This window comes from Tasmannia lanceolata, unplaced genomic scaffold (assembly GCF_043159265.1).
Source record: "Tasmannia lanceolata isolate RefF3 unplaced genomic scaffold, GAP_Taslan_0.1 ptg000020l, whole genome shotgun sequence".
Taxonomy (NCBI): domain Eukaryota; kingdom Viridiplantae; phylum Streptophyta; class Magnoliopsida; order Canellales; family Winteraceae; genus Tasmannia; species Tasmannia lanceolata.
This window is the reverse complement of record NW_027518697.1, coordinates 4,952,672-4,966,143: the sequence shown is the minus strand read 5'-3', so window position 1 is coordinate 4,966,143 and position 13,472 is coordinate 4,952,672. Positions and strand designations below refer to the sequence as shown.

Sequence of the window (13,472 nt, the reverse complement as noted above, 5' to 3'; positions counted from 1 at the left end):
GCCGAGATGGCGCTACTTTGATAAATGTTGATAATCATTTGGTGGAAGGGAGAACTAATAGATCTGTCAGGAGTCAGGACCAGGATCTGAGTCCCACAAAAGTTTTTTGCCATTTGATTATGGTATTCAATGCATCACTATTTATGAATCCTTGGGAGGTGAAGGGGTTTTATCGATTTGGGTTAGAACGAATGAGTACTACGGCTCCATAAATGCTCATTTATTGTAAGAAGAGATTTTTTCTACATGCTCTAGTGGGAGTGTGAGGATGGGCATTTGGTAGGGGTGTAAACGAGCCGAGCCGAGCTTGGCCAGGCTCGTTAAGCTCAAAGGCTCGGCTCGGGCTCGAACCAGGCTCGGCCAGGCTCGCTAGCGACTCGCGAGCCTTATCGAGCTTGGGTTATAAAGTTTCGCACATGGCAAAGGTCGCTAGCAAAAGCAAATAAGAAAAAAAAAGTAATCATTACAAACAAAAAGTAAAATAGCTGAATTTATAAAGCTTAAAATGAAAAATTATCAACAAAAGGTAGAAAGTTATGACAATTACGAAAAAATACCAACAAAAGGTAAAAAGTTATGACAATTACGGGAAAAAATTAATTTCTCACGAGAATTACAATCCCCGATTTTTCTCAAAAAAACACAACCGTTTGATACGCACTGCCCTCAATACGTTTTTGTGGGCATTTCGAGAAAGACAAAACCTCATGATGTAACAAAACAGATGATGTTGACAAAACAATGTTGACAACACCAACCTCATGATGAAATCTTTATGCCTCCAGCTGTTTCCCTTATTTTTTTCTTGGGACAGCCTACTGTATTATATTTAGGACTATTCTTTTATACAAAAGTGGGTTTTCTTAACGAGCCTTAAGAAGCCGAGCCGAGCCGAGCCTGGCCTAACTCGGGCTCGGCTCGTTAAGCTTAACGAGCCTGGCCAGCCGGCTCGGCTCGGCTCGTTAAGGATTCGAGCCGAGCTCGAGCGAGCTTCCGAGCCCGAGCCAAAATTGACACCCCTAGCATTTGGTCATTGGTCACTGGTCATATCGAGACGGTGACCCAAATATAAAAAGATAGGAGGAGATACTGAGATCCTTCAGGAGACTTGGAAGCAGCTACTCTCTTGACCTTTCGCTTTCTTCGTAAAAAAGAGAGAAAAGAGAATAAGAAAAAAAGAAAGAAAAGATAAGAATGGAGCACAAAAATGACTTTTCCTCAGTCCCGTCGGTCCCTGGACAAAAAAGGAAGCGGCCAATGGACTGAGTCCCACAAAAGTATTTTGCCATTTGATTATGGTATTTAATGCATCGCTATTTACGAATCCTTGGGAGGTGAAGGGGTCTTATCGATTTGGGTCAGAACGAATGAGTACTACGGCTCCATAAATGCTCATTTATTGTAAGGAGATTTTTTCTACACGCTATAGTGGGAGCGTGGGCATTTGGTCATTGGTCACTGGTCATATCGAGACGGTGACCCAGATGTAAAAAGATAGGAGGAGATATTGGGATCCTTCAGGAGACTTGGAAGCAACCACTCTCTTGACCTTTCGCTTTCTTCATAAAAAAGAGAGAAAAGAGAACAAGAAAAAAAGAGAGAAAAGATAAGAATGGAGCACCAAAATGACTTCCTCAGTCCCGTCCTTCCTCGACCGTTCTTGTCCCTGGACAAAAAAGGAAGCGGTCAATGGACCTAGTAGAGATGGAGGACGCTCTCTGGAGAATGAAAGCTTTGGCCTATAATGAAGAATCGACCTCTAGGTTATCGCCAACGGATAGAGAGATCATTAAGGACTTCCTGCTGTAGCTTATTCTTTGTTTTGATTCCGTAGGAGCAGCAAATCCGTAGCATCCCTTCGTGTTCGAGCCCGGAATCCTCACCAGCATCACAGCCAACATCAGAGACAGGAGGGGGCTTTAGCTGGATAAATCTGATTCTTCGTCTTAAAGACGGCCTTTTGAGCCATTTGATAGTGAATAATTTGTCCAATCCATGGATCTAATTTGAATAGCCTAGGAAAGAGAGGGATGAGTCTTCTCATCGAGTCTCCCAACAATGAACCTTAGAAGCACGAAGCGGGTGCGGAGGCGGGGGTGGAGGCGGGAGCAGGGGCGAGGAAGCGTGAGGGTCTAGAAGAGTCTAAGTTTGGGAGCGCCATGGGAGCGTGTATGTAGTATTTTCTTTATATATCTTTCAAAATTCAAGTACATAAAAAAATAATAGTTTCTAACCATTTTCATATGTATCTTTCAAAATTTAAGTACATTTAAAAGCAGTAATTTCTAACCATCTTCATTTTCGTTCACTCGTTTCTCTTGCCTTTTGAAGATCCACAAGCCTTTGTGCTTACTCCAATGAAGTACTTTGAAGAGTTAAAGGAGTTTGATGCAAGAAAGTTAATGATCGTAGGACTTATGGAGTAATAGAGGCAGGCTGGGAGCGAAAGCAGGTTTAGAGCGTCATGAGAGGCTTAGAGCGTCATGAGAGAGGTTCCCATCTCTTTGGGGTCGTGCTCCCTGGAAGCTCCTTCCTAAGGAGCACCGAATCGAGGTTCTGAGGTGGGAGCGGCAACCTGAGGGAAGATTCCTGCTTCTAAGCAATGAACTCACTATCTCAATCAAGCTCTTTTATGGCATTCCAAGTATGCATTACCTAGTCCTCTTATCTGTTAACAGGCTGGCGTTATTTTCATCGATCAGTCGGCGCTGGCATCCGTCCGCTGGGAATGATTCAAGCAATGCAGGTGAAGAAGGGAGGGACTACAAGCTTGAGTGCTATCTCTCCGAAGTGAAATCCTTGTGTTAGTAGTCACTAGGAAGCCTTCCCCCTCGCTAGAGGAAGCCCCATAGCAAGTGAGCGACGTCAATGGAAGCTCTTCAAGGAGGAAGCTAATAGGAGATCAGAAGCCTTTTCAGCATAACCGGGACCTATAATGTCAAAGACACACATTCGCCAATGCATAAGCACCCCTTTTTCAACAAGTCCCTGGCGGATGAAAAGAATCTGAGGCTTCTCCGATGGGAAGCAGATAAGGCGGCGGGGATTCAGAAGCTGGAGGTTATGATTGACCGGAAAAGGGCATCTGAAGAAGGGAACCGGATGATGAGGATCTCTCGGCTATCATGTCGGACGAGGAGGTTTTTGCATTCGAGGTTGAACGGCTCTTATTGGAACTAGGAAAATATTCATCTTAAAGGGAGGTTTCTTCAAGATCTTCAATGGAAGATTGCAAAGTTTTTTGGTAAGTCTCTATCAGGGTTTTGAAAGGTTTTTCTCTATCTTATGTAAATTCCCTATGATTTATAATATAATATAACTTTGTCCTATTTCAATTTTTTTTTTTTGAATGCTTTAGAAGCTAGTGGGATCCACCAACACCAATAATCTACTATTCAAAACAATCAAAATTTGCTATTAGGGGCAATTTTGTAAATTTTGGGTAGTTGACATGGTCAAAATGTCCCACGTGGGATTTTTAGTCTCATTGGGTTTCAAGAAATTTTTATGGGTCCCACTTGGTTGTCAAACATGGCTTTAGGAGTTTTGATAAGAATTTTAGTCTATGTTGCATCATTACGGATGCGGGTGTCGGAATCCGACACGGGTATCGAGTGTCGGATTAACGAAACCTCAAAAAGAAGGATTTGTGGATTCGCCAAAATATTTTAATCAATTCTCAAGTTTTATTATTGGGAAAATTACATTTACACCCCTTCTAGTTTCTGACACATACACTTCTACCCCTGCGGTTCTAAACGTGACAACTACACCCCCTGTGGTTTCATTGGGTTTTTTTAACTGGAGGGACCAAACGGCGAGGTGGAAATGACCAAAATACCATCCTCTTCTTCCACAACTGAAAATTAGGGTTTTCAAACTTGAAAACTAAAAATTAGGGTTTGATTCAAACCCTTGTTTATTTATCAACACAAACCCTCGATTTAGGAGTTTTATTTGTCTTCATTCACACCATTATCATGATTTGCACATAAACCCTAACATTTTAGGGCTGTTTTTGGTTTTTATCAATGTTTTTTTCTTGAAATATGGGTTTGATGAAGCCATGGTGTGGGGTTTCATTGTCTGTGGTGGAGGTGACGGCGGTGGCCGGAGATGGCGACGACAACGGTGGCCGGAGGTGCGACGGTGACGGTGGGAAATGGCGTAACCCTAATCCCTCTGCAAATGAGGGTATTTCTGTCCTCAAAATATTAACCATGGTTAGTTTCAGTCTTTTTGGTCAGGTTAAACTGACGGACCGTTAACGGAGGGGGTGTACTTGTCACGTTTTGAAACCACTGGTGGTGTAGTTGTCACGTTTAGAACCACAGGGGTAGAAGTGTATGTGTCAGAAACTAGATGGGGTGTAAATGTAATTTTCCCTTTGTTATTTTACATAATAATATGATTACAACAAGCATTTTAAAAAATATGATTACAACAAGAACCATTAAAAAAAATGATTACAACAAGAAAAAATAATATTTTATTTTCGTTTAAGAAGCCTATTATTAGTATGGGTAAAACTCGAACCATGCGACAATTGTAAATTTGTGGTAGTGGTATTCAAAAAAAAAAAAATGATAAAAGAGATCTAGAAGTGTCTCAAAGAATCTTTGAAGTATTGGAATCCGTGACGTGTCTGACATGGATACTTCGCCCATTTAGAAGAATCCATGTAACATGGGTTTTAGTTAGTTTTAAGTCTAAGTCACAGTTTCCTAATTAACTTTGGTTCTACCTTGGATGGTTCCTATTTTGTTTAAAGGTCTTTTAGAAAATCCTTTGTAGTTGCTTTTTTATTATTTCAATTAATTAGGTTAGTTTGTCTTTTCAAAAATTAATTCGGTTAGTTTCCTATTTCATGTTATTCTACAAGAAGAGTCTAGAATAACATTTGAGTTTAAGAAACTCTAGGAGTGTATGAAATAGAAGCTTTCCGGAAAATAGTCAGTGGAGCCCTCCTCTGGTGGGCTCCTTTAAGATTAACTTTGATTGCTCTCGTTTCAGGAATCCCAGTCTGTCAAGGGGTGGGTGAGGCTCATTTGGGATCATAACAAGGTCACGGGAGTGGCATGATCTATGTTAAATGGTTTTTATGATTCCAACACGGCCAAGGTCAAATCACTTAAATTTAAATTAAAAGTTTGGGTTCCTCTCCAAAAATTTCATCCAAAGGTTGAAGGAGGCAAAGATCTTGGAAATTCCTCGCCATTATTAATGATGTGATGGATTGTCTTTCTTGGAGAGACATCTCGTTCCACCGTGTGAGAAGGTTGGTGATCGAGAAGGTGGACTAGCTTCTAGGGGGGAGTTCAATGCAAATCTCTGATTGCCTCTTGCCTAGGGTGCTGTTTTCTTTCATGTTGTTTTGTTGATGTAGCTTTTGCAGAAATTCATTGAGCTGCTCTTTAGGCGTATCTTTTTGCCTTTTGAATATATGATTTTACTATTTAGAAAGATATTCTTCTCATTTTCCTATGGTTCACTTTCTACTAGAAAATTTGCATGATTCATTGAAAATGCATGTTTTTGACTAGATTTGGAGGAGATCTGGACGATATTTATGCATTTTATCTGCTTTTTTTGTTTTTCGCAATATTGCTTCTTTTAATATTAGAATTGTTCGTTTAATGTATTGTTTTATTGTATTATTTTTTTTATACATCTATTGGGTCACATGCCAACCCCAACTAGTTTGGGACAAAGGCTTAGTTGAGTTGAGTATCGGGTCACATGCATGCTTTGGTTATTTTCTTCATTTTATTTAGTAGTTTATCATTTCTTTTCTTCTTTTTTGTGCCCATTTTTTCAATGCTTTGGTTATTTTCTTCATTTTATTTAGTAGTTTATTGGGTCACATTGCATCGTTTAATGATAGCTGTGCTTGTTTGACGTATTTTTGGTGCATCTTTAATGCTAGTTCTACCATGTTATTCATGTTTTTGGTTTATTTACTAATAGGACATGCTATTTTTAGTTGTTAAAGAGTTTTTTTCCCAACCCGAAATTTATCTCATATGTATGGGTCTATGTGCCCATTTTTTCAATACTTTTTCTTTGTTTGCCAACTTTCATGTTTTTTTTTAGATTTTTTTAATAATAATTATATTTCTTTTTGTTAGATATTTTATTCCTACTTGTTTTAGTATTTTCTTCTCATTTTATCGTTTTTTGACATGATAAATTTTGGGGCATGTATCTACACCGAGACATTATTGGTCTAGATCATCCATACATGTGGGTTATGCTGTATTTATTTTTGCTGTGAGTGCACCATATAAAAACTTGTGGTTTACATAGTTTTGTTGTTTATTTGATTGTTTCTTTTGGTTAAATAATTTTTTTCTACACTTTTTGCTTGATGTAGTGTATAGTAAAAAAAAGGCTTGACTGGCAATCAAACAAACATGCATCCGATATGATCCTCAACACGTTGATAAATCACTTTAAAAACATCATTTTTTTAAGTATGTCAAACATCATTACAGAATAAAAGTAAACATAAATATCTGGTCCAAACATTGCATATTGCTATGTTTATTTGACAATGGAAATCTATATCACCCGATTCATGATCATACTGATTGTACAGCTAACACGACTGAAATATATCATTTCATCCTTCGGCCTGTATGCTGGCTGATACCGATATTTCGAGCCTTGATGTGATTGCCGTTGCATAATATTTCAACTTGATGGCCAATAATTTGACCTTCTTGTCTTCAGGAACATCCATGTAGTCGAAGAATGTCTCTTTGACACTATTCCAATTGATTAATTGTTCTGTATGCTGATGTCCATCAAACTCTTGACTGATCAACTTTGTATTTTTTAAGTCATTTTTCCTTTTATGAATCTGACTATTAAATCACTTGATTTTCACCTTGTGATTTCGATTGTCTTGTGCTCACATTCCTATGGATATGTGGTTCAATTGTTACAAGCTGTATTCAATTTGCTTCCTAGTTCACTTTTCAGAACATGAGGATTAGGAGGACCTCCTACCCCCCCTCAGAGTCTCAGACTTCATTGGGAATTTGAAGCGGCAGAGTAGTCAATTTTTCAGAAGCTCAGCCCCTTCTTGTATCAATCTGATTCTGAGTTGCAGTAGGATCAGTTTCGAGTTCCTTGTATGACAGGGTGGGAAGGTTTGGTAGCCATCACTTAAATCACAAAAGTCCAAACCCTCACAAGAGCCAAACCTGCTCGGGTTCCAACATATGCCCTCAGAACTTAAAATCTGTTAAATTCATTTTTTTATTAATGTTCATGAGAGTAGGGTTTTTAATCTTCTTTTCATTTAACTTTTTGTAGTTTTTTTTTTTAATTCAAGATATAATACTTTGTGAGAGAATTGCGGCGTTGGACCGACTTCAAAGCTCTCTCCCTTCCTCTCTTTCGTTCTTCCTTTTTTCTTACTTTTGCTTCCACCCTTTATTTGTTTATTTTTATTATTATTTTGAATAGTTGCAATTTCATTCAATAAGAAAAAGGGAGACCGAGGTCACCCGGAAAGTACAAATAAAAGAAAGGAGGTAAATAAATGAATAACAAAATCATTTATAAATGAATAACAAAATCTTCTTTTTGCTTCTGCCTTTATTATTCTATTAACAAAATCAAAGAAAGTAGGAGGTAAGCCATTAAAAAAAAGAAAGTAGGAGGTAAATAAATGAATAAACTAAAATGAACGACTAGAAGCCCAATTGAGCAAATAGAACAACCGCATGACCTATATTCAATTCTCAGAAATTTTTTGCAAATCTCTCTTTAAACACTCTATTCTTACCTCTCAAAAGTAAAACTCTGTCCCTTGCTCTGTTTCTAAAAGTGTGACTGCTCCAGGATCATCCTAGCTTGCCAAAACTGATGAGCTTCAATATTAACCTCTGGCTGCCTGAACTCTTTCTGATTCTGATCTCCTTCTTGTTCACAACTTTTTTCATTAGACTGACAAATCCAACTGACTCCTGCAGAGCAGTAAACAACTCCAACACTCATGAAATCCTGTCGATATGGTTTTTCAAGTTTGCCAGTTCTTAAACGAGCAATAGCCCATCTAAAATTCAAGAAACCAGTAGTGTCTGATGTTTGGATATTTTTTCTTAGCCTTTCATTCTCTTTGGCTTTGATATGCAGTTTTGTAATCCCTGCTGTGATTTCTTGTGTGCTGGACTATATTTTTTGTGAGCCTTTTATTCTCTTCGAGATTGATATGCAGTTTTGTAATCCCTGTTGTGATTTCTTGTGTGCTGGACTTGGGGATGCATCTGCCACCATTTGGAAGTCATACTATGATGCAGAAATTCATGTCACCTATAGATATTTAATGTGTTGAAATGGGATGTAAACGGTTATTCCTTTATGAAACTTATCATATCACCATCGTTTACCCTACCCTAGAATTTCCATATATATATGAAGCTGCTTCTTAATTTGTATCAAATTTTCTTTCAATGATTTTTATTACATGTTACTTACACTGATGGAAAGTTTTTGATGATTTCACAGGTGATTGTCGTCTCAGGTGAAACTGGTTGTGGTAAGACAACACAACTACCTCAGTACATCTTAGAATCAGAGGTAGAAGCAGCCCGTGGAGCAGCCTGTAGTATTATCTGTACTCAGCCTAGACGAATATCTGCTATGTCTGTTTCTGAAAGAGTTGCTGCTGAGAGAGGGGAGAAGTTGGGTGAATCTGTGAGTTTTTCCACCTTGCTAAGAATTCTTAATATTGTTCTTTCAATGCCTCAAGCCATGGCATTTTTGAAGGGTGTTATTAAAGTTCATTTTTCCAAATAAATATATGGAAGATTTTCACTTCTTTTACTCATATGGAAGCTTTTTGTTTGTAGGTTGGTTATAAAGTTCGGTTAGAGGGTGTTAAAGGGAGGGATACCCGCCTTCTTTTTTGTACTACAGGCATTTTGTTGAGGAGATTATTGGTTGACAGAAGTCTGAAGGGTGTAACTCATGTTATTGTAGATGAAATTCATGAGCGTGGAATGAATGAAGGTGAAATTTTGGTTTCATTCAACTTTATTATTGGGTGGCTAGAAGTAAATTCTCACCAGCTTTTGCATTGAATCCAGATTTCCTGCTTATTGTCCTGAAAGACCTCCTTCCCCGTCGACCAGAACTGAGGCTTATATTGATGAGTGCAACCTTAAATGCTGAGCTTTTCTCCTCCTACTTTGGTGGGGCTCCAATGATACACATCCCAGTAAGTTTGAAATATTACTAATTGGTATTGGATTAGTGGAAGCAACTAATGTTGCTTATCCATGGAAAAATCTTACTCTTTTTTTAGTGACTAGTGATCTATTTTTTTTTCTAGTGATCTTGTGGAAGGAAAATCTGTATTCTAGTTTTTCACTTGATATAGATGACCAGAATTGGATGTCGTTGCTTCTCTAAGAATTAATTCTATTTTTTACTTGTTGGTTGTAGTTGTTTATTGTTATTTTTGAGGAGTTAATTTCAGATAAATTACTTCTCAAATAACTAGTCTATAAAAAGTTTTGATTTATGGTGTAGGTTTTCTTGATCATCTATTGCTCTATGCAATTTCATGTAAAGTAGTTGATTACATAGACTATCAGATTGGGAGATATTACTTGAATAATTTGTTAATGTGAGAATTTCAAATGTACAGATTGATTTCTGAGGGCTGATTATCCTAGTGCCTACTAGCAGTCCACCTTTCTAGCCTTTAAAACGGGGATCATGATTGCTTATGTTGTAAATATTGCTAGGTTATTGTCCTTATTGTTTATATTTATCTATCTTTATTTATCAAAAATCTTGGATCTATTTCTATTGAACTAGGGCCTTTTATGACCATATACCAGCCTTGCTGATTGAGCCATCTCTTGTTTGTGTTTTTATCTATTTGTCAACATAGGCATATGCGTTCTAATAAGTGCGTTGGTTTTTGGACTTCCCTCCTTGCATCTGACCTGTATGCCATTTACTTGTGTCATTTACATCGAATGAGTTGGTTTTGGTTTTCTCTTATACCATCTCCCATGATCGATTGTGCGATCTATATGCCTCCGGACTAGTCGTAGACCACTAAGAGTGGTTATAAGTTAATCAAACCGGGTTGTAGATGGTTGAACAGAACAATAAAATTTGTAATCGAGCTAGTTGGAAACTTGGGGTGAGGGGAAATGAAAGGCAAGAGGCACTCAACTGCAATCATATATTGCAAAAATAATGAGAAGGAGATTGGAAAAATGTACCGCTGAAACAAAATAAAAAAAAAGAAATGGAGAAAAATGGATCTATGCATCACCCACTTTGAGGGATCTTTTCCTTTAAAGTTGTAGGGTTTTTTCACATATAACCTGATGTATATATATATATTTTTGAAAAGGACCTGATGTATATATATTATTCTATAATTGATCAAAATAGCATTAAAACTAGAAGAAAAATCAGATCAAGTACTCACTAGAATACCTCTAGGCAGAAGTTCCCAAAATAAAGGTCATAATCTATCTGCTACTAGTGGTCAATCTAAAAGCTATCATCAGGTGTGGATGATATGTTGTTGTTTAGTTCCGCAGACCTCCTACAAGTGGTCAATCTAAAAGCTATTCATCAGGTGCTATGAAATGATCATCGCTCAAAGGACCAATTTCCATAAATCAAGAGTGATCAGAATCAACATAACGGATGAGACTCTTATGGGATTGGCAGGCATAATGGGGTGCTCGGTTGACTCTTTGCCATCTACTTATCTCGGATTACCTTTGGGGGTAGGCAAACCAAAGAAAGTTGGGAACCTATAGTTGATAGAGTGGAGAAAAGGCTTGAAACTTGGAAAAGAAACTTGGTCTCCAAGGGGGGTCAAGCTCACCTTGATTAAGGCAGTGTTGGCTAACATTCCCATTTATCAACTATCGGTTTCAAATGTCCCATGAGTATCATTTTGAGAATTGAAAAGATTCAAAGGCGTTTCTTTTTTGTCTTTTTTTGTGTGTGTGTGTGTGTCGGGGGGGGGGGGGGGTGGGCAAAAGAAAAAAAAGGTATCCCTTTGGTAAGCTGTGAAGGCGGGTGGCCCAGGGATTAAGCGCATAAGGAAACAAACCAAGCACTTGTAGGGAAGTGGCTGTGGAGATTTGGTGAGGAGGGTCACAATTTGTGGGTGAAAGTGATTACTAGCAAGTATGGGTAATGCAAAGGTCGTTGGGAGACGGAAGATAAATTCAGCAAGCCAGGAAAAACTATATGGAGGGATGTGATGTTTTTTAAAACTAAGTTTTAGGAAGGGGTAATGTTCAGAGTATACACAGGGGATAGAGTAAAATTTGGTTGGACATTTGGTGCACAGAAAACCCGTTGAAGGATTTCTTTCCACAGTTGTTTGCCTTAGTATTGACAAGGACGTCATGGTTAAAGAATGTTTTACGTGACTGGAGAACATGGTGTTATGGTGTCCGGCTTTCAGGAGAAACTTTTTTGATAGGGAATTGGAAGAGGTGGGGAGCCTACTACATACATTGGAAAAGTGTTATTTAAAGCTAGATGGGGAAGACAAAAGAATTTGGATTTGGAACTCAGGTGGGGATTTATCTGCTAAATCTTTCTATCACCATCTTCTACCTCGCCTCGGCACTTCCAAGTGTGGGACATTCAAGCACCATCTAGGGTATGTTTGTTTGGATGGACGGTGATCCTCAAAAGAATTCAGACCGTCGACTTCCTTAGAGAAAGGAACATGTTGCTTGTCGATTGCGCTCTTTGTATAAAGCAGGGGAATCAATGGATCATCTACTAGTCCACTGTAAGGTGGCTACAAAGGCATGTAGCAGAGTATTACGTAGATTTGGGATTACATGGGTGTTCCCTGCTACTTTCTTGGAGCTCTTTGAATGTTGGACCATGGCACCTTCGAAGAGTAAAGGTAAAATCCTACGGTATGTTTCATTCCTATCCACTATTTGGGTTCTTTGGAAGGAGAGAAACGCTCGAATCTTGAAAGATTTTTAAAAGGGAGCTCATTTCCTTTTCAACAAGGTGATTGCTATAACTATCTCTTGGGTGAAAACATTAGAATCCTTTAGATTTGTATCGTCATACGATTTGTGGCATGGTTGGAGAGATGTGATGCTTCTAGCAACGATCCTATAGTGGTCCAATCATGGTCCCCTCCTTCTCAAGGGATTCTTAAATTGAATTTCGTCGGCTCGAGTTTGGAGAATCTGGGACCTTCAGGCATCGGAGGGCTGCTTAGAAACTGTTAACTTACCAACTTCTCCAAGGCGTTATTTATCTTTTATACTTTAACACTCCCCCGCACGTGTGGCCCACTTGGCAAACACGTGGCACATGTGGTCCCACTTTGGGCCGACCATCGCATGTGGATTTTTGCTGTCCGGGAGGTTTGAACTCGAGACCTTTGGCTCTGATACCATGTAAACTCGTTATTTATCTTTTATACTTTAACAGAAATGAAGATGGGGTTGTGACTTGGGCATTTAGTGGGCCAATAGGTGTGGCAGACTCTAATGAGGCGGAAGTTCGTGCCATACACCAAGAAAACAAAATGCTACAAAACGAAGACATGAGAATCATATACATTTAGAAAAGTAAAAGCAATTGGTTGCCTAAAAAATCCTGTATAACCGACCCTTATGGCACCATTGCTGATGTTAGCATAACATGACCGTTTGGGCCTCTTTGCGCCCCCCTTTTCTCTTGTTACCGTCTTCTTTTCTGAGGTATCTTAAGAACCTGAGTGCTTGGGAACCCATCTCGATTTGCATCAATCCCACTTGTAGTGTACTTGTCCTTTAGTTTGAAGTTTGAACTATCAAAGCACACCATATCAATATCAATACGTCTTCAACATTATGGAGATTTCAACACTAGTGATTTTGTCGAGATGTATTGTGAAAATTGCTTCCATCGAGACACATACTTGGAGTAGAATTTCATGCCTACATTCAAAAGCCATGCATTCATAATTTGCTTGAGATTTTTTTTTCATGTTTTTCCATACTAATATTTTTTTGTGAATGGTATTTTCCATACTAATATATCTTCATCTAGGTGGAAAGTTCTAGGATTGTTGAAGATATTTTATTGAAAAGCTTTATCTTGATAATCTTGCTCAAAATCTTGAAGAAACAAGACCATTTTTTCTATGATGCGATGTAACTGCTGTGATTCATGTCTAACGTTGTCATTTCCTCTCTTAGTTGTGTAGATATTCATACCATTAAAAAAAAGAAAGTTGTGTAGATATTCATTAGCTAATTGGGTGTGGATTGCAAGCTCCAATAATGTGATTTAGTGTCTTTTACATTAGTTGATATGCCCTTTCCAGACAAATTTTCAACAACCTAACTCTCTTTGACACCACATGAACATAGATAAATGAGTAATTACGTGACTTTAGTGCCGTGGAAAAAGCGGTCGTGTAAGAAGGACCGGTTGAAGTACATCAGTAATGGCTT

General features: G+C 38.4%; 1 protein-coding gene across 1 annotated transcript in view; it reads left to right on the top strand.

The window, feature by feature from the left end:
• LOC143854002 (DExH-box ATP-dependent RNA helicase DExH3-like) overlaps window positions 1-13,472 on the top strand; it is a 43,451-nt gene that overhangs the window by 13,556 nt on the left and 16,423 nt on the right. The window contains exons 6-8 of the mRNA XM_077363700.1: window positions 8,518-8,706; window positions 8,862-9,021; window positions 9,099-9,229. Of these exons, the coding sequence (XP_077219815.1) occupies window positions 8,518-8,706; window positions 8,862-9,021; window positions 9,099-9,229 (480 nt within the window). The remainder of the gene's footprint in view (window positions 1-8,517; window positions 8,707-8,861; window positions 9,022-9,098; window positions 9,230-13,472) is intronic.